This window comes from Enhydra lutris, unplaced genomic scaffold (assembly GCF_002288905.1).
Source record: "Enhydra lutris kenyoni isolate GAN:26980312 unplaced genomic scaffold, ASM228890v2 scaffoldscaffold21, whole genome shotgun sequence".
In the NCBI taxonomy this organism is placed as follows: Eukaryota; Metazoa; Chordata; class Mammalia; order Carnivora; family Mustelidae; genus Enhydra; species Enhydra lutris.
In genome coordinates, this window is record NW_019154105.1 from 35,432,652 (window position 1) to 35,453,546 (window position 20,895).

A 20,895-nucleotide genomic window follows, 5' to 3' on the forward strand; every position below is an offset into this window, starting at 1 on the left:
ATATCGATATATACAGCTACAGCTCATCATTTTTATTGTTGTGTAGTATTCTGTGTGTGATATACCAATATTTATTCAGCCACTTTCTGCTGATGACATTGGGCTGTTTCTAGTTTTTGTTATTACCTACAATGATGCTAAGAACATTCTCATACATGCTTCCCAGGAAATCTGTACAAGTGTATTTCTAGGGCGTGGAATTTCTGGGTCAAGGATATAAGCTAGAGAGCACTACTAAGTGTTGCCAAATGTTATACCAGTTGACACCCCCACGAACATCATATAAGATTTCCAGTTGTTTCATATCCTTGCCAAGCCTTAAGAGTGATACTTTTTCATTATTTGCCAATATAGTGGTGTGGAAATGATATCTCGGTGTGGATTTTGTTTTCATTTCCTGACTACTCATGAAATTGAGGGCCTTTTCTATTGTTTATCGGTCAGGCCATGCATATTTCCTCTTCTGACACTTGTCCATTTTTAGATAGGCTGTTTTTTTCTTATTGATTCATAGTAGTTGTTTATATATTGTGGATAAGAGCAGAGCTTCTTATATGTAAACATGTCATTAGAAGACACACAATTCTTGAGCATCGCTATCCCAAAACTATTCTTTTGCTTATTCAGATTAATCAACATACTCTTCCTTCCCACATAGGAAGCCACCAAAAACAAAATGCCACCACCATTTGAACAATAGTTTACAAACATAAAGCACTTCCACAATTAGTACAACTTGTTGTACTAATTATACTTAAAGTAGCCCAGGAATGCTTATCTTTTTTAAGACAGGGAGACTGAGACTAAAGGCATATGATCCAGACTTTCTGAACTCCAAAATAAACCACAATTGTCTGGCCTCTTACTTCTTCTACCATTAGGTATTAAGTTCCATGTGAGGGTATATTTTAGAATCAACCAAAAAGAGTTAATGTGAACTTCAGGCTGAATCCAGTACACTTTATGAACTACATCACAAGTAAATTCTAGGGTTCGTTTTATCTTTTCTTTTTTTTTTTTTTTAAAGATTTTATTTATTTATTTGACAGAGAGAGATCACAAGTAGACGGAGAGGCAGGCAGAGAGAGAGAGAGAGAGGGAAGCAGGCTCCCCGCCGAGCAGAGAGCCCGACGCGGGACTCGATCCCAGGACCCTGAGATCATGACCCGAGCCGAAGGCAGCAGCTTAACCCACTGAGCCACCCAGGCGCCCCGTTTTATCTTTTCTGGTGAGAAACTGCCCAAGATCTTGGCCAGTGATTATGTTTTGCTTTAGCAGAAGAAATACAACCTGAGCAAAAATAAAGCCCTATCCTTGAGCGGCTCTGATCCTACTCAATGCATAGGATTGCCTTCTCTGCACGTCGGGAATGAACACTCACAGATGCCCCGTCCCCTGCCTATCATAACCCTACAGATCTCATGCTGGGTCAGTGCCCCTCCTTGCTACCAAATCCTTAAAGGAACAGAGCCAGGTTCTTCTCTCCCTTGTCACTCCCTCATTCAGAGGAAATACGTGAAACCTGAGAGACAGAAAAGTGAGGTAAGAAAAAGAGAGTATTTTCCAAGCTTTATAGCATCATATCATAATGTATTTATTTCATCTCTGCCATTTCACATACAATCAACCTATGAAACGATACTTAAAAGCCAAGGATTACAGCAGAGACATTTTGCAAATGATAGTGTTCTGTTAATAAGGAAGATCTTGGGGGCACCTGGGTGGCTCAGTGGGTTAAGCCTCTGCCTTTAGCTCAGGTCATGGTCTCAGGGTCCCAGGACCAAGCCCTGCATCGGGCTTTCTGCTCAGCGGGGAGCCTGCTTCCCCCTCTCTCTCTCTGCCTGCCTCTCTGCCTACTTGTGATCTCTCTCTCTGTCAAATAAATAAATAAAATCTTAAAAAAAAAAATAAGGAAGATTTTGTTCTCATTCCCAGAACGAAAAATAAAAAGAGAGGACTAAGATCAGATTTGGACTATTTCTATTAAAAATGATGTTCGAATGCTAAGCCACGTGACTGGTGGGATGGGCTCTACAAGGCGACCTGAGATCGGATGTGGCCAAGCCATACATATAGTCGGGCTGCTCAGGGAGGAAGTGGGGCACAGTGGCTTGGAGCAGAGCTTTGTAGTCATACAGACCTGCTCAAGACTCCGGTGCTGTCACTCCTCTGCTCCCCAGCCTCAGTCTTGTCACATCAACATGCCGAGCCTCAGTTTCCTTGTGTAAGATGGTATTTATTAGCGTGGCCACCTAGACACCATATGATAAGGGAATGCACACTCAAGGGCTTAGCATAGAGCCTGGCACATCCAAAGGGCTCAATGAACTTGATCCATTAGGATGCCTTTGGCTTTGTTATGGCTCAGCCCAATCTCATCACACTAGATTCTGCTGCCCCATTTATTTATTTATGTACTGAGAGAGCACAAATTGGGGGGGGAGGCAGAGAGAGAAGGAGGAGAGAGAAAATCTTAACCAGGCTCCAGGCTTAGCAGGCAGAGCCCAACACAGGTCTTGATCTCACAACACCGAGATCATGACCCGAGCTGAAATCAAGAGTCAGATGCTCGACCAACAGGGCCACCCGGGTGCCCCTCTGCTGTCCCATTCAGATAGTCAGTATAAGAGAAACGAAATAGGATGCATTACTAGAGCACTCTAATCAATTCTTTAACGGAAACGAGCATATTTAACATCGTTACTTGGTTGTTAATGATCCGCATAGAAGAGTCTACGACATGGTACAGTGAGTTTGAAGTTCAAGAGGCCTGAGTCTAGGCAGAGCATACCTCGCGTGGACCCCAACAAAACGACTTCTTTTCACTTCCTACCCCACTGGGCTGACAAGGGTCTCCTTCCTCCTCGTAGCCACACTGTGGCATAACAGCCCTAATCCCCTCTCTCTTTCCAAGTCAGTTCAACACAACTTTAATTAAGGTTCCTTCCCTGTGCCGGGCCCTGGGGACACTAAGATGCATAGGGGGGTGCCTCTGCCTTCGAGAACCCAGGGTCTAGCAAAGGAGACAGACACCAGTCTGTCAGGTCCCTGGGGAGGACTTATACATGGATTCCTGCTCTCACGTGTGAGGGGACCCGGGGGGGCCTGTAAGCTTGGCTCCTGGCAGAGCGCTTATCTGTGTGTCTGCCTGAGTAAGGGCAAATCCGTCTGATTTTGCCCTCTCTGGCTTGCCCTTCTTCTTCCCCTTCCACCTCATCCTCCCTCACTTAGAATCAGGCACCTGGGCCCTCCCATGCTCAGACATTTCCTTTCTCCCTTCAGTAAGAAAGAATGAAAAGCCTGGGGATAGCCAGTTTTATTTATTTTTTTTTAATTTATTTTTTTATTATTTTTTATAAACATATATTTTTATCCCCAGGGGTACAGGTCTGTGAATCTCCAGGTTTACACACTTCACAGCACTCACCATAGCACATACCTTCCCCAATGTCCACAACAGCCAGTTTTAGTAAGGAGAAATTCATTCCTGTTAACACGTTAAATAGCCCTCTACCCTAAAGACTGGGCCCCTGAAGGAAAACCTACGTGAGTGATTTAAGACTGTTCCTACATTGGAGGAGAGGATTGGGATCAACAGGGAAATCAGAGGAGATGAGCTGTCCTCACCTCCCCTGCCCGGTCGGGTTTCAAGCCCTCCGAGCCTCTGGAGGCGCAGTGAAGAGAGCTGAATTATGGCTGCTCTCAAGCCAGGCACACGGGTGACACAGAGGTGAGGACAAGCCACAGGACAGGAGGGCTGGAAATGTCTGGGTGAAGGCAGAGAGGTCAGTCCCAGGGAACTAAGGGAATCCCGGCCCCAGGGAGAGACTAAGACCCAGGTCCCGCGCCTTTCCTAGATGTGCATGAGAGGAGAGGGGAAGGAGAAAGGAGTCTGAGGACAAGCACAGAGCTAATCTTAACACTGATTATAGCTGTAAAGGACTGGGCACATAAGTAAACTAAAAAATCGTGTTGGTTATGTCGACATACGTTATTCATAGTCACTCATGCCCACTCTCTCACCATTTGTGCACGATGGCCATGTTGTGCTAGAACAATGAAGGACTTCAACAAATGTGGTTCAGAGTAGTTCTAAGTTTTATTCAATTTAGATGAGCAAATGATACACCCGGATGCCCACCTTCACAATGTCTCCCTCCCATTACACAGTCCTCTATTCTCAACTTTAACAGCTGAGCAATATCGTTGCTTTTAAGCTATTAGACAGAAAGAGGTTGGAGGAGGTAGAGATGAGTCCTTTTGTATTCAGTATTTCTCCTGATAACTTTTATTATCTGAACAATTGTTATACAGTGTGCCTGTTCCCTGTGCTTGGAATTCATGAATTCTTTTTTTCACTCAGGTGTTTCATAATCATGATAAGTAAAAATGATAAGTTCCCACCTTTTTTTCCCTTACACATACACACATATATATAGGTAGATGCCTTCCCAGTGATCTGGATTCAATCTTAACCTTAATAAATTATGCTGCCATGCCAGCTAAGTTTAGCGCTCAATCAGTAAATTTTCTAAATTACCATCATACAGAGATTTGAGCCGGCTCGTCGTCAGAAGACCTACAGCCAGCTAGGAACCATGGTGTTGGAAGAAGCCGGCAAAGGGCACTGGTTCCTGAAGTGAAAATGAGACTTCCTCTCTTTTGTTGCATAGGTTGCATTGGAGCTGTCTGATTCCCCACCTGGAAGGTTTCCCTTCCGTCTATTTTGGTGAAAGAGGGAAGAAGACTTAGTGCACAATTGGACTTCTCTGGGTAAAAGGTAGGATCATAAATAAGAAATGCTTTTTTAAAAAAATATATAATCATAGAGCAATCTAGTGACAGATGTTTAAAATTTCAATTTTTAATCAGGTAGCATTGAAGAATCTTATGTTCTTGAACTGTATCTTATATACAACTCTGAATAACAGGTAGATGAGAGAGTAAATGCAAGGATCCGGCCATGGTCATTTTAAAATCTGATTACCTGGTAATACCTAGTGGGCAAGTGGTCTCCAGAAAATCACTACTTTAGGGGAAAACACTACAAGCCTTTGGCAGAACCCCAGAGAGTTGTATCCCTCATACAGCAGTCCATGTTTGGGACCGCCTAGGGACTTCCCAAATGTAAAAACTAATTCTATACAAGAGCTATACACTGTGTTATCATTTAAATAAAATGCGTCTTTAAATATGGAATTCTTGGAAAAACTCACTTCATCGTCCAAAATGATGGAGACTACTTTGTTTTTTTAATCGAAGGTAGAAATCTTCATTATAGAACCTTCCAATCAGACGGGGCAAGAGGTGTTCATTTGTAGAGTATATTTCATAAAAACAGCTAGTGGCTAAGTCCCATCAGTGACAGCATCCTAAGGGAAGTGCTGTGACAGACGTACCTAGAAAGAGCATCAGTCCTTGTTGGCTTGCCTGCTCTCCCTGTCCCTGTGAGTCTTTGCAGGGAGCAAATGAGTGCGGACAGAGTCTCTGGGAGGCTAGAAAATCTTGCACTCGTTAATGGAGAAGAACCTCCTTCTGTTGCGTCTCCTGGCTTGGTTGACAGCAGTCCGGACAGCGCACTCGAATACCTGCTGAACCCCCCGGTTGCTGAGGGCTGAGCACTCCAGGTAGCCCTTTGCTCTCACTTCCTGGGCCAGTTTTTTTCCATCTATGGCATTGATGCAGGAGGCCCTGTGCGGTCCCATCTCCCGCTGGTCCGTCTGGGTGGCCACCACCAGCACGGGGGTACAGGGCAAGTTGCTCCTGATTTCAGCAATCCACTTGTTCTTGAGGTTCAAGAAAGAGTTATGGTTGGCCACAGAGTAGCACATCAGCACCACATCGGCCTGCTGGTAGGACAGGGGGCGGATGCTTCGGAAGGCATCATTACCCGCTGTGTCCCAGAGGCCCAGGCTGATCTGGATGCCATCCATGAAGACGTCCACACCTGTGTTCTCATAAACTGTGGGCTTGTAGGCCTCAGGGAAGGTCTCTGAAGTGAAGCGCACCAGGAGAGAGGTTTTCCCCACAGCTGAATCTCCCACCAACACACACTTGATGGAACTCAGCATCTTCCCAGCCTGGAGTCCTAGTTACAAGTTCAGAACCCCAAGGGAAAGGGCCCTCAGTGGGCTGCTGAAGCAAAGGCCATTCAAGGCAGCGAATGAAATCCAGGGGTGTGGAGTGGGTCGTGCTCTCAGGACCTCGGACAGCAATTCTCCCCGTCCATCCGAGGGAGATGTATGCTCTACTTGGAAAACCTCCAAAGGCCAGCCTTCAACTGCAACCAGCTGCAACAGAAAGAGGGGAGGAGAGGATTGAGTCTTTATTCTTCTTCATTTTTTTTTTTTTTTTTTTTTTTAGAGAAAGAGAAAGCTCCTGCAAGTGGAGGAGGAGCGCGGAGAAGCAGAGGAAGAGAGAGAATCCCAAGGAGGAACCATGCTCAGCACAGCCTGATGCAGGGTCTGATCCCAGGACTCTGAGATCATGACCTGAACCAAAGTCACAAGTCGGTTGCTCAGCCGACTGAGCCACTCAGGAGCCCCTTTCCCTTTTTAAAGAAGGGGAGCTTCCTCATTGGCATGCTAATTAAACACAGGGCTCCCCTCGGTGTAGCCCTCCAACCCACTGTCCAATCACTCTCCCCTTTGGTCAGGAAAGCTGTGCACATACCCCAGCCCAGACACCCACAACTCCACCCAGTCAAGAAGCAGAAGCTGGTTTTTATCTCTAAATCAGCCCAGTGATTAAAAAAAAAAAAAAAAAAAACACCAGCAACTGCTCTGATAACAACATGAAAAAGACCTCAGTAGCAACCTGATGTGTGAATGCTCGCTTTCAAACAGCTCTCTGTTGGCTTCTGGTCCACGAGGTGGGGAAGGCTCAGACAGTAGCTTCAGTTTCTAATGGATCCCAGCCACTTTGGGAACTGTGACAAAGAGAAGAATAATGAGTGACCATATAAGCATGTCCCGTAATGTATTGATTAATCAGCCAGTCCTCGGTTTATGTGGGAATTTGCACTAAGGTCAGAGAAAAGAAATCACCGGAACTCTAAAAATTGGCTGTGGTTTTTCTCTTGATGTTTTGCCAAAAACTGGCTATATATGTAATATAAACGGCACTGTCCTTGGCATTTTCTGCCTCTGAAATCAAGCTCTATAACCGAGACGATGACCTCGGTTTGAGCACTTGCTTAAAAGCAACGCTACTCAGTGTGTGTCCTTAAATAGGGCTGGATAAATGATAGCATCTGAATTTCCTGAGAGGGTCAAATAAATTCTCATTCACTGCTGGTGTGAGAGCTCCAGACGATGAGATCAGCCTTGAAGACAGTGTCCCGTGTGCCGAAGGACGTCATCGCAGGCCAGCCCAGCCTCAGACAAAGGAAAGGTCTTTCAGACCAAAATTCAGAATGAAGGTTATTAGGACAATCTGGGCTTATAACCTCCCTGATTGGTGATATTCCGACTTCTCACGTGTACAGCAATGCATAGGTCTGCCTCGAAAAACAATTTTTTAAAAGATTTATTTATTTATTTTAGAGGGGGGGCAGGTAGGGGCAGAGGGAGAAGGAGAGAATCCTCAAGCAGATTCCCCACTGAGCATGGAGCCCCATGCAGGGCTCGATTCCAGGATCCTGAGATCATGACCTGAGACAAAACCAAGAGCTGGCCGCTTAATTGACTGAGCCACCCAGGCATCCCTCAAAACATAATTTTTAAAATATTATTTTAAATTTAAAAATAGTTTAATTTTTTTAATTTTTAAAAATTTAAAATATTTTTTAAATTTTTAAATATTTTAAAAAAACACTTTTAAAAATGACTCCTCTAAATCCTGCCATTCGCTTCCAAGAAATCTTTATTCTTACCAACTTATAGTTTCTGTTTGTTTAATTTGAAATAGTAGGCTTTGCAAATGAGTTAATCAAATACATAATTCACACTAATTTCACGGATTCATTTTTTAATGACCCATGAGCTGGGTGGCTTTGGCCAAGTTACTTAACCTTGGGGAGCCCTGGTTTCTTCATGCGGTTATTTTAAGTATTCAGCATGTGGAGAGTCTGTCTTAGTACAGAACTTGGCGCATGGGACCTACAGGGAACCATCATGTTATGTATTTCCACTACTGTTTATTTAAAATGCTAAATTTTAGGGACAGCTGTGTGGCTCAGTTGGTAAGCATCTGCCTTCTGCTCGGGTCCTGGTCCCAAGGTCCCAGGATCGAGCCCCACATCGGGCTCCATGCTTGGTGGGAAGCCTACTTCTCCCTCTCCCTCTCCCCCTGCTTATGTTCCCTCTCTCGCTGTGTCTCTCTCTGTCAAATAAATAAATAAAATCTTTTAAAAAATAAATAAATGAAATGCTAAATTTTAAATAAAAATTTAACTGGTGGCTGAGTCAGTTAAGCATCAGACTCTCTATTTCAGCTCAGGTCATGATTTCAGGGTCCTGGGATAGAGCCCCGCAGGACTCCGTGCCCAGCAGGGAGTAAGGTTCTCTCTCTTGTTCTCCCTCTGTCCCTCCCCTCATCACTCTCGCACTCATGTGTGCACTCTCTCTATCTAAAAAACTATAAAATAAAATGCCAAATATTGGCACGGGGGCTAGGATGTCAAATGTTTGACTAGACTCTGTCTTGAGACTCACAATGGGTCACTTTCACGCACCATGGTCCTAGATACCTACCTCTTTGTCACCAGACCTTTGAGCGAGGTCTCCTTGGGGGGGTTCTGTCAGGTCTCTGATTTTAGCTCTTTAGATCTACACATGGCTTAAATATATGTGTTTGTGACCCCCTCATTACTTGGTCCAGAGCCAAGACATTTTAAGACATTTTTGAGTTTCAGTTTGATGCTAATGGAGCAGGACAGGAACTAGGGGAAAATGTGCATGTGTCAGACTTTTGGTTATTAAATAAAATCTTTCTAATAGATTGATTGAGCAAAGGCCAAATTTCCTGAGTAGGTACCTGCAACAAGAAGAACACCAACTTTAAATCTGGGTGGATCTGGAACTGAATCTTGGCTCGGAACCAACCCCTTATGCAACAACCTTAGCAGAGTTTCTTATCCTCCCTAAGTCTGTTTCCTCCTCTGTATATCAGTGTAATAACATCAACATCACTGGGTTGCTGAGACAATTAACTATGTTTAGATGTAAAAAGTCCCTAGCATAGTGCGTAACGTAAACATACTATATGTGCACAGTCAACACATAGCAAATATAAATAAGTAAGTCCTACTTACATAAGTAAGTAGTCCTTATTATTAATGTCATTGTTAGAGAATAGTCACTAAATGCAATGCTAAACAATGATTAATTGTAAGTGGGGAATTAGAAGTAGCCCTATAGAGTTCTCTCTGCCAAAGACTGCCTTGAAAGTCTTACACCCAGCCATGATGACCAGAAAAGGGGGGATTTCTTCTTGTAGCATGAAAACGAAAATATAATGTGAACAAAGAAATTCCTATTTTGAGCCTTGCCACCTACCAAGCTTCCAAAAGTCAATGACCTTCATTCCCAGCCAGCTCTAGCACTAAGAGTCACATCAGGTCAGCTCTCAGGGTCTCAGTTTCTCAAATTGTAAAGCAGTTAGACAATATTAACTTTCTCTGTGGTTCTATTAAAACTGAGGCCAAAGGAGAAAACTTCATTACCCTACTCAATGAATATAAGAAGCTAAACCCCTGTATTGTTCTGTAGCAGCAAAGACAGATGATAAACCTTGATGACACACGTAGCCTTCAGCAGATGGCTAAATATGGAGCTGAGATGTGGGGGAAGGGCCTCCGGTCCAGGTTAGAGCACTACCCTATATAGACATGACAGATCATCTCCAGCTGGTGTGTCACATGTACCCACAAAAGAGCCGTTATGGGTCCCATCGTCAGTCTGGAAGGCTGATGGGCTTGCTTTCAGTGGAATTTCTCCTACAATGAGAAATTCTCCCTAAAAGGGACTGTCGGTGAAAAACAGATGCGGTTTTTCTGTGGTACTGCACAAATGGGTAACCAGCAGGAGGGCCCCTATTATATGTCTCTCAATGCAGAAAAGAGTTACTGAGAGTGAATTCAAGTGGAATCATGAGGGAGGCCACTAAAATGACCCTGTGAGGGCTTCAGTCACACTGGAATCAATGCACCTTCAATCTCAGAAGCTCTCAGTTCTCAGAAACTTGAGTTCTGTCTCCCTTTATTCCTTTTTTCACTGTTTTCATGGAAAGTACACCTTCAATGGGGCCAGATGTGTTGCACATGGAGAGAAGATGGGAGCGAGTCTTCATCCCCCCAAAGGCAACAGGGTGAGGTGGGAGCCTCCGTCCACTGCAGCAGAAGAACAGAGGCGGACAAGAGGCAGGGCATAGGGATGAGTCGCCCTCATCCATTTCATCTCCTGGAAAGCTGAGGGCTATCTAATAGGAAGTCCAGGATTCATTCTGGCCTCGGGTCCCATGCCAACTAACAGATCCCGTTCTTCCCTACTGATCTTTCTTTGGACATACTCTGTGCTTCCCTATTTGCCTACAAAGACCTTTCCCTTCGCTCACCGCCCCCCCCCCAACTCCCACCCCTTCTTGAGAATGTTTTCTAATGACCTGAGCCATGTCTGGATCAGTCACCCAACTTGTGTTGTCATAATCTGTTCCCACAGACCCATCCTGTAGCCATCATCACACCCTGATAGAATAGTTTGCCCTCTTGGGCTTATCCCTCCTTTATAAACCTGGAATAAGAATTGCCTCACCTTCCTTGCAGGAAGTACGTAAGGATCAAGTAGCAATCATACCAACAAAGCAACAATTATGATCATTATTGACTAATTATTATTGCGAGTTCTAGGTTATCTGGCCTTTGATTGAGGTGGCCTATTTCCAAACGCTAATGGAATCCTAAGCTATCTTTCTCAAAAAATATGAACCAAGGAAGGCCTCTCTATTACAGAGGATACATCTGAAAGGCACCCTCCTCAAATGGGCTTTGGGCAGAGGTCCTGCACTAGCAGCAGCCAATTCATTCATTAAGAAATGGATTCTACCACAAATATAACACACTTAGATGATTAAGAAAGCATCCTGTACTTCAGTGACCCCATCTCCCAACAGGACCTTCCCTCAGTGACCCCCTCCACAGCCTAGCAGGGACACCACAGCGAGACCAGGCCTTGCCCCGCATGGATGAGCCCACGGAGACCTCCCCATCTGGCAACGGGGTTGAGGGCTTCCTTTCCTTTCTTTTCTTTGGCTGGGGACGGGGGGGGCCAGTGAGGCCCAATTCAAAAACTCTTAAGCAACTTAATAGAGAAAAATGTCATTATCTCCAAATGTTATCACTCCAGATTCCAATTCAGTTTTATTCTCTAATAAATATACACGTCTACATATCTTCTCAACATTTTCTCAGATTTTTTTTAAAATGCCGATTTTCAACAGTCTACACACTTGCCAGGTTTTAGCTAAATAGCTTTCCATTGCTTCAACAATCCATAAGAGCCCAGCCGTTCTCCATGGTTAGCCAAGTCTTTGAGTTCGTACCCTAGGATTTCTCCATCATTAGCAACTGTGCTATTTTACATATAAAAAATACCTATGCAAATATATATATATATATGTATACATATGTATGTCTATATATGTAAGTTACTTTTATATGGGATGATGATTTCTTGGGGGATATAGTCACAAATGTGGCATTACTGGGTCCATGGTTGTTTTACGATCTTTATTTACATTTTTCGGCATCTTTCAGGGTCTGTACCAAGTGCTTTGTATTACTCATTAGTTGTTTTATTCATTTTAAAAAAACATCTGTTTAGGCCTTCCTGTGTGGCGGGCACCATAACGTGTCCTGAGAGCATACTAGAAACGCGTAGAGATATCACTGTTTCACAGCGGTAGAGACTGGAGGCTGTGGCAAGTCTTGCCGGCAGCCATACAGCAAGCAAATGGCAGAGGCAGAGTGAGCCCTACCCCTGTCCGACTCCAGAGCCCCAGCAGCCCCGCATGTCCCCCTCAGCCTGTGACTCTCACTGGCACTGGCCCCACATCTCAAATACAACCAACACTTCCTATGCAGACCCAGTTTCAAGACACTTTAATTGGGGTGACTGCCTTGGCAGTTGCCACCTTTTCAAGTAGTATTTTATCTTGAGTTTCATCTTAAGAGAGTTCATTTCACTAATTTTCAGCCCTGCTTTAGTAATTCCCCTTAACGTGTTTCTCATTGCTACAAATAACGATTAAATTCCCTCTTCAAAATCAAAGAAGGAAATTCATTCTTTTTTTTTTTTTAAGATTTTGTATTTAAGTGTTCCCTACACGTAACGTGGAGCTCGAACATACAACCCTGAGATCAAGAATCGCATGCTCCACCAACTAAAACAACCAGGGACCCCTGAGTTCCTTTTCTTTTTTTTTTTTTTATTCAAATTCAATTTAGTTAACATATACTGTATTATTAGTTTCAAGGGTAGAATTTAGTGGTTCATCAGTTGCATATAACACCCAGTGCTCATCACATCACACGTCCTCCTTAATACCCATCACCCAATTCCCCCCCAGTTTATTTTATAGAAAGATAATTTCTGTTTCAAATGGCTTTTGTTCTGAAACTTTGCTTGCAAGATGCTGGTTTGCAACTTTTATTTTATTTTCTATAAAGATTTTATTTATTTATTTATTTTACATTTTTTCTTTCTTTTTTTTTAAGATTTTATTTATTTATTTGACAGAGAGAAAGATCACAAGTAGGCAGATAGGCAGGCAGAGAGAGAGGGGGAAGCAGGCTCCCCGCTGAGCAGAGAGCCCGATGCAGGGCTCGATCCCAGGACCCTGAGATCATGACCTGAGCCTAATGCAGAGGCTTAACCCACTGAGCCACCCAGGCGCCCCTATTTTACATTTTTTCTTATATTAATTTAGCCAGCATATAGTACATCATTAGTTTTTGATGTAGTGTTCAAGGATTCATTAGTTGCATATAACAACTTTTAATACGTGTTCTCCAGAGTCAAGTTTCTAAACAATATTTGCATTCCTAATTATAAACCCTATTTCATCCTGTCATAACGGAGTTAAAATGGAGCACCACCAAGGATTGAGACTTCCGGTTATCTCAGTGCCCTGAGCCTTGAAGCCTCTGAGCCAGGAGCCCTGTTCCTCTGACCCACAGGCCAAACAGAGAGCATGGCACGGTTCCTCTCCTCTGTTCCAGCCACCCTACCCAGACTGGTCCCTTCCATTCCCAGGAGAACAATAATCAGATGATCAGGAGGGGTCTAGAGTTCCCAGCTTGCTGCAAGAAAGGAACAAGGCCAGCCAGCCAGCTGCCCAGAGCACCATGAAGGAACTCCAGAACCTCATCTCAGAACTAAGGTGGCTGGCAAAATGTAGCTACCATAGCGTTTCCCAGAGTAATAGAAGGCATATTCTGAAAAACTGTTTGGAGCTGGGGTGCGGTCTATGTGAGCCATGCTCAAAGAAGGTCACGTGCTCTCTGAACGTCTTCTTAAGGAATGTAAATTTCATTTACCAAGGGACTCTGATTTTCTTAGTTGGGCACCCATATTACCAAGGGACTCCTATTTTCTCAGTTGGGCACCAAGCTGAATTGTTCCAGGAAAGACAGAGCAAAGAGGCACGCGTATCTAACCACTCTATGATATAAAACAAGTTGCTGTAAAACAAGATTGTCAAACCATGGCTCACCCACAGGCCACACCCACCATATGTTTTTGTATGGCCGTGAATTAAGCATTTTACATTTCCTCCTGACTGAAAAAAAAACCAAAAGTTTATTTCATGACATGGAAAAATTACATGAAATTCAAATTTCAGTGCCCATTAATAACACTTTATTGGAACAAAGCCATGCTCTTTTGTTTAGTATTGGCTATGGCTGCTTTCTTGCTACCACGTGAAGTTGCAACAGAGGTCTTATAGTTCGCCAGACCTAAAATATTTACTATTCTGCCCTTTACAGAAAAAGTTTGACAACCCCTTCTACAAAGAAAGACAGTTCAGAGTAAGAAAAGAGAGGACAGACTCTGGGCTCGGGCAAGCTTGGGCTGGGCTCCAACGTCTGGCACTTACTGTGTGGCCTGGGGCAGAATACCTAACCTCTCTGAGCTTCAGTTCCATTGTCAACAGAGGCAATATAGCCTAATGGTTAAGAATATGGATTCCAGAATTGTAGTGCCTTCTGACTCTACTAAGGACTGGCTGTGTGACCTCATGAAAGGTCTTTAATTCCTCTAAGCCTTCATTTCTTCAAATTAAATAAACAACAGTGATCATGCTTTCCTTGCAAAGGTTATGGTATGGAATTTAATGGGATAGTGAATGTAAAGTACATAAAATGTATGGGGCACAGAGTGACTATTACAGAGGTATCTCCTGTTATTATTATTTACCTAGAGGGTGGATGTAAGATTATTATAAACTAGTTATAAGTTTGACAAAGAGCTACTGCTGTGATGATGTTGATATGAAACAGTCCTCTAAACCCCGGGAAAGGGAGCAATTAATTCTCTGGTGATGAGGAAACTGCTACATTCAAAAGGTGACATTGGGTGTGTAGGATGAACAACATTTTGACAAACAAAGGAGGGAGGGAAGCATGTGCAAAGGCCCAGCAGCATTAAAGTACAGGTTTGGGGGGCGCCTGGGTGGTTCAGTCGTTAAGCGCGTCTGCCTTCCGCTGGGGTCATGATCTCCGGGTCCTGGGAACGGGCCCCACATTGGGCTCCCTGCTCAGCGGGAAGACTGCTTCTCCCTCTCCCACTGCCCCTGCTTGTGTTCCCTCTCTTGCTGTCTCTCTCTGTGTGTCAAATAAATAAATAAATAAATAAATGAACAGGTTTCGTTTGGGAAGTCGAAAGTGGTTCCGGGAGGCTGCAGCGGGGTTGCTGGGTGGGGAGAGAGAAGAGGACTGCAGAGGGAATTGTGGGAAATGCGCCTGTACTTTTCTTATAATCCAAAATGGCTTCTGGGCTGTCAGCATCGACAGCGTATACTATGAGCGCCACGGCCAACTCAAATCCTCGGGCCTTTTGCACGTAGACTCCTACAAGTCCATTCTCTTTTTACTCAAATAGTTCCTATTCACTAGACGTTTTGAGCACCTACTATGTGCCAAGCATCATGCCATAAAACGGAGCAGAGTCCAGGTTCAAGGAGACACAGCCCCCACCCTCAGGACACTTAGAATCCAAAGGCAACACAAACCATCAATCTCAACCATGTCTGAAGAAGGAACAAGCAAAGTGCTAACGAAGGAAGAAGTGCTGCTTGCAGTGGGCAGGAACCAAGAAAGGCTTTGTAGAGCGCGGGACATTGTTGAGAAGCACAGAGATGAAAGGGAAAGAGAAACTTGGGGTCCGTGTAACCAGGCTGGCAAGCAGCTCCGCTGGGCTGGCAGGAAGAGTCCAGAGTGGGAGACCAGGCGGGGCTCCAGCAAGTTCATTCCTGTGGTATGTGCGGAGGGATCACAAGTGGGAAAGCCCAGAGGGGTGCGTTTGGGAGCTCCTGGAGTAATACAGAGGTGGGAACAAGGAGGGCTTTATCTGGAGTGCGCGCGACAGGGCTAGAAAGGAGCAGACGGACCCAGCAACATCCCTCAAGTAGAACTAACACCCAGCCCTTCCGTGAGACGATTCTGAGGCCCCAGTGGCCTGGGAGGAAGCCATTGGCAAACAGGAAATGCTGAAGGAGACCAGGCAGAGTTTGGTGTTTCAGATTGGGCTGCCTGCTTGATGAGCCGGGGAGGGGCTGTGGCCACAGCACGAGGGATAAGAACGGGAGGGAAGGGAAGAAGTGCTGGCAGAAGGATAGTTCTTACACTTCCACGAACTTTGACGTGAAATCTTTATTTACACACATGTTCTGTCTACGTTGTTTATAACGGGGAGAGAATTATGTAAGAACAGGTGGTTCTTGGTTAAATTCATTAGTTTATTCTTCTGATCAATATCCTTTTAAAGTAACAGTGCACAAGGATGTTAACTGACCAGGGGCAAGTCTCGACAAGCTGCATGGGGGCAAAAGCAGGTTTCAAAGGGATAGGTACAGTATGATTCCACAGGATTGAAAAAGCCCAGAGCACTACATACCAACAGTAACCTGGATTGTCTACGGTCCTATGATTGTAGGTGATTCTCATTTTCTGCTCCTTGTTTACGTGCTCTTTAAAATATTTCTGTGCATGCACTGAGCCATTTTTAAGTGCTTTGTATGTGTTGTCGTTGTTTTAAGATGTATTTAGAGAGTGAGCGCTCAGGGGGCAAAGGGGCAGAGGAAGAGGGAGAGAGAATCTCAGGAAGGCTCCCCACTGAGCACAGAGCCCAACATGGCGCTCCATCTCATGACCCTGAGATCATGACCTGAGTCAAAATCAGATGTTCAACCGACTGAGCTACCCAGGTGTCATTTTGTTTTTTTAAGTTTGCATGGAAAGGAAAGAAAAGGCTGATCTGAGTTCCTTTGAGGCTATAGAGGATTTCTGTGAGTCGCCAATAGTGTCCAAAGACAAAACTTTTCTAGATCTAGACAGCTAAAATTGTTGAAAATTCCTAGAAGCACCCTCTCTGGCTTCCCATTCCTTTGTGGAAAGAAGACAAGCAAAACTGAGTAATTCGGCCGCCTCCCATAAATGTCTCAAGCTCATCTCTCTTCTTGCTCATGAGAGTTTTTTAAGTCTTTTTTTCTGTGTGTGTGTGTGTGTGTTTTTTTTTTTTTAGATATTCAAGAGAGTTTGCATATGGGCTGGATATTAGATGACATTAAGAAACTGTTGCCAATTTTGTTAGGCAATAATCATATTGGGTCATACATATTTTTTTAAGTCCTGACAGGAGAATTGAATATGTTGCCTGGGATTTTAGATTATTCCAGAGAAGACAGCAAAAACAAGAAGTAAGGATAATAACAAAAGAAAAGTGGGAAAATGTTGAGAATTGCTGCTGTCATGTTGAATGACAGCTCCATGAGGGGTATGTTAGTCTGATCTCTCTGCTTTTTGTAGGTTCAAAATTCTTTTATGATGAAAGTTTTAAAAGGTGTGGGTCTTTGGTTTTCTATAGCATTTTGGGCAAGCTGTGGTTTTTATCCTCATCTTTAGTTATACAGAAAATGCAAAAAAGGATCACCAAAAGATAAGTATAGTTCATGCTATGATGATTTTTTCAAGTATTTGAAAGAATGCTGGTGTATGGAATAAGTGACATAGGGTAGACAGTTCAAAGGCTTGGAGCCTACCTCCCTTTGAGTTGGATCTGGGGAAAGAAAAGTCATGGTTCTGGGTTAGGATTCCCAGCCAAGTCGTAAAAAGAGAAACATGAGCTTCAAGTACAATCTTTACCTGCATCTCAACAGGACATCATCATCTGTCCCGGGAAAGTAAGGGAAACTTCTAGAAAATACTCCAGTCAAAGGATACTCGAAGGTACTTTGAGATTATCTGATTACTTTACCAGTATAATTACATTCACTGACTTCCCTTCTCCCTCTGCCCCAATTCTGCAGAATTAGCTTTTTGCAAAAGAGCAAAAAAAGTCATAATGAAAATAGAAAGAAAGAAAGAAAGAAGAAACTCAAGAGTGAAACTGTATTACGCCAACAAAACCAGATCCCAAATCAAAGCAACTCTGAGAATAAGGGAGACGTTCCACCCTAGGGGTCTTTTTTGTCTGCAAAGGTGAGGGAGCAATGGGAAGTTTGCTTTAGGATTTTATGTTTTCCCCTCTGACCTAAAGTAGCCCCCTACCTGATGATGTTTATTTACTGTGAAACTGTATCTGCCCATCTGACATCTGCGTAGACCTCCACCAAGCCCAGCTCCTAGTTCTAAAGCACCATCACACCCCAGGGTTTCCCCAGCCCCCCATGCCCATACCACCACCACCACCACTCAACACACATACCCTTGTGAGGGTGTGTGAACAGCAGTTCCCTTTTTTTTTTTTAAGATTTATTTATTTATTTGAGAGAGAGAGACTGCCCGCAAGAGGGGAGAGGGCAAACAGAGAGGGTGAAGCTGACTCCCCACTGAGCAGGGAGCCTACACAGGGCAGAGCTCAATCTCACAACCCTGAGATCATGACCTGAGCCAAAATCAAGAGACGGACTCTCAGTGACTGAGACACCCAGGCACCCCAGCAGTTCCCTTTTTCTTTGCTGATCCAATCAGACTAGAGATGCCCCCCCCGCCGCCGCATTGGCTGACTTCTCATTTTCTCTGGATCATTTTTTATATATCCTTTTTTTTTTTCAGATTATAAAAGTAGTATATGCATGTTCTACAACATTTCAAAATACCAAATGATCTAAAGGACCTAAAGGAGAAAGCTAACTGCCACCTTGAACCAAAAGCTATAAGATATTAGTATACCTTTCCTGTTTCTTTTTTTCAGTACATCTTTTTTTTTCTGAAACTAATACCATATTTTATATGTAGTTTGATTTCTTGCTTTTTTTAACACCTACATCATTAATATTTCCTGTATCATTAAGATTCTTCAAACATAGTTTTAATAACTACATAATGTTTTATTATGTGACTGTAACATTATTTATTTAATCAATTGCCTATTATTGGATATTTGATTTTTACTGTAATAACAGTGGGTGAACATTCTAAAAATAAATTTGTATAAACATACAATTATTTCTTTAGTATAAATAGATATGAGCATGATTACTGGAACAAAAGAGATATAAAATTAGACTAACTTCTACTCCATGAGCTGTGTATGAGAGTATTTACTTTATCACACTACCAGCAGTTACTGGGTTTAGTATTTGCCAGTTTGATTTGTTCTCATTTGCATTTCATTGATAACTGATGAAAATTAACATTCTCTCATCTGTTTCTAACCAGTTATATTCTTCTTCTGTAAGTCATCTGTTTTATCAACTTCTCTAGCATTATTTCTTCATTTCTTAAAAATCTCTTTAGAGATTAAAATACTAATCCTTTTTGTTTAAATAAATGTGTTGTAAACTTTTAAAAATCTATTTTTTGCCCATGTATTCTGGGAATTCCCCCAAATTCCAGGTACTCCCCCACCATTGAGCAACCACTAAACAAAATGTAAAACAGCTTGTTCCCTGATGGGTAAAGAAACTTAGCATGATTTGATGCCCTGAAAGGTCACCTAGTTCAACCTACTCATTTCCCCCACAAGGAAGCCAAGGCCCAGAACAGTGGTTTAGCTACTGGGGGCTGACTTGAGGCCCAGAAACTGGATCAGCTGAGTCAGCACTCTTTCCATCTACCCAGGAGTTTTTCAAATATCTATGATGTCTACATTCTACACCCCATACTTAATTTCCTTAATATTTTAAATGCAAAATGCATATAGATAGCTTATAGATAGATGTTCCGAACTGGTGAGTTTTTACTCAACATTTTGAGCTCCCAGTTTTAATATAAAAATACTTTTCAAACAGATGTTCCCTTTCTCATAACTTCCTTCGAGATAGATCCTGTCTCTTTAGGGGCAATCCTTAAGCTTTTCGACATCCTCCAGAATTAGGATAAACTCCTACCGTACAAATTGCTCCGATTATCAAAGAAGTCAAGGTAGTTTGTTCTGGATATATAACTGAGAGCACAGAATGAAGTGAGAGGATATAGTTTCAGGTTCAACAGAAGAAATGGCAAATTTTTGATTGTTTACAGAGAGGTGAGACTGTGGAGTCAGGGTCTCAGATTCTCACGCCCATCGCTGATTAGCAGTATAACCTTGGGCCAATCATATAACCAGAACAACAAAATGTGGGTAATGATGGCTAATTCGTAGGATTTTTAAGGCAATGAAAAAGAATCTATCTCCCATGCTTAGTAGGGTGTCTGACCCTTTGTAGAAAAGCATACAAATAAACACTCACTGTGGTACTTACTAAGCCAGACGCTGTTTGATGTGTTTTATGAAAATTAGCCCATCAATCATTAAATGATAGTATATGGTCAATACCACTGCTGTCATATTTTACAGCTGGGGAAACTAAGGCACAGAGAAATAAAGGAACTTTCCCAAGATGACAAGCTAGTCAGGAGAGCTGCAGGGGTTTGAACCCAGCAGTCTGGCCTCTGAGCCCATTCATAGTGCTGTGTCGACCTCCCCTCCCACTGTCTCATGTAGGGGAAGCCTATCTAGCTTTGCAACTTTGATGAAACAAAGCAATCTGCTATGATCTGAATATTCTGTCCCCCTAAAATTCATACATTGAAATCTAACCCCGAAAGCGACGGTTTTAGGAAGTAGGGACTTTGAGGGTAATAGGTCATGAGGGTGGGGCCTTCACAAGTGAGATTCGTGTCCTTACAAAAGAGACCCCGGAGAGCTCCCTCACCCCTTCCGCCACATGAGGACACAATGAGGAGGCGCCATCTGTGAGCCAGGAAGCCGGACCTCCCCAGACACTTGCTACCACCAGGATCTTAGACTTTCCAGAACTGAGAGAAATAAAATACGATGGTATATCATTACAGCCAATTAAACAGATGAAGATAAAGGTGGGCGAGGAGGAGGAATTGTTGGAAAGACATTTTTCAGAAGGTAGGTGACTTCTTTCTTAGGACATTCCTGATTTCTAACAACATTTGAAAGTTTTCTCCCTGAAGCAGGCGCTCTCGCCCTTGGGACATGTGTCAAAGAGTGACATCTTGTAGAGGGCAACATGCCAGAATCCAGTGCCTACTTCCTGTATGTGACACCTGGCGCTAGGCGCTTGGTAACCGTTCCAGTCTGCCTGACAACATTAGTTTCAGTAATCAGGGGTTAGGAACCAGCATTTTCTCAGCCCATTGTTTAGCTTTAAAACACATAACAATGCAAAGAAAAACATGTTGCAATTTTCAAATTATTCAAATGTCGCAAAAAGTCTCATGTA

At 43.2% G+C, this 20,895-nt stretch overlaps 1 protein-coding gene across 5 annotated transcripts in view; it reads right to left on the minus strand.

The window, feature by feature from the left end:
• Positions 1-4,080: 4,080 nt before the first annotated feature.
• LOC111149237 (ras homolog family member H) overlaps positions 4,081-20,895 on the minus strand; it is a 45,423-nt gene continuing 28,608 nt past the window's right edge. For all 5 annotated transcript variants that reach the window (XM_022506193.1, XM_022506191.1, XM_022506192.1 and 2 more), the window contains 2 exons: positions 6,817-6,928; positions 4,081-6,290 (listed from right to left, as the gene is read on the minus strand). In XM_022506193.1, the coding sequence (XP_022361901.1) occupies positions 5,496-6,071 (576 nt within the window). In that variant the 5' untranslated portion in view covers positions 6,072-6,290; positions 6,817-6,928 and the 3' untranslated portion in view covers positions 4,081-5,495. The remainder of the gene's footprint in view (positions 6,291-6,816; positions 6,929-20,895) is intronic.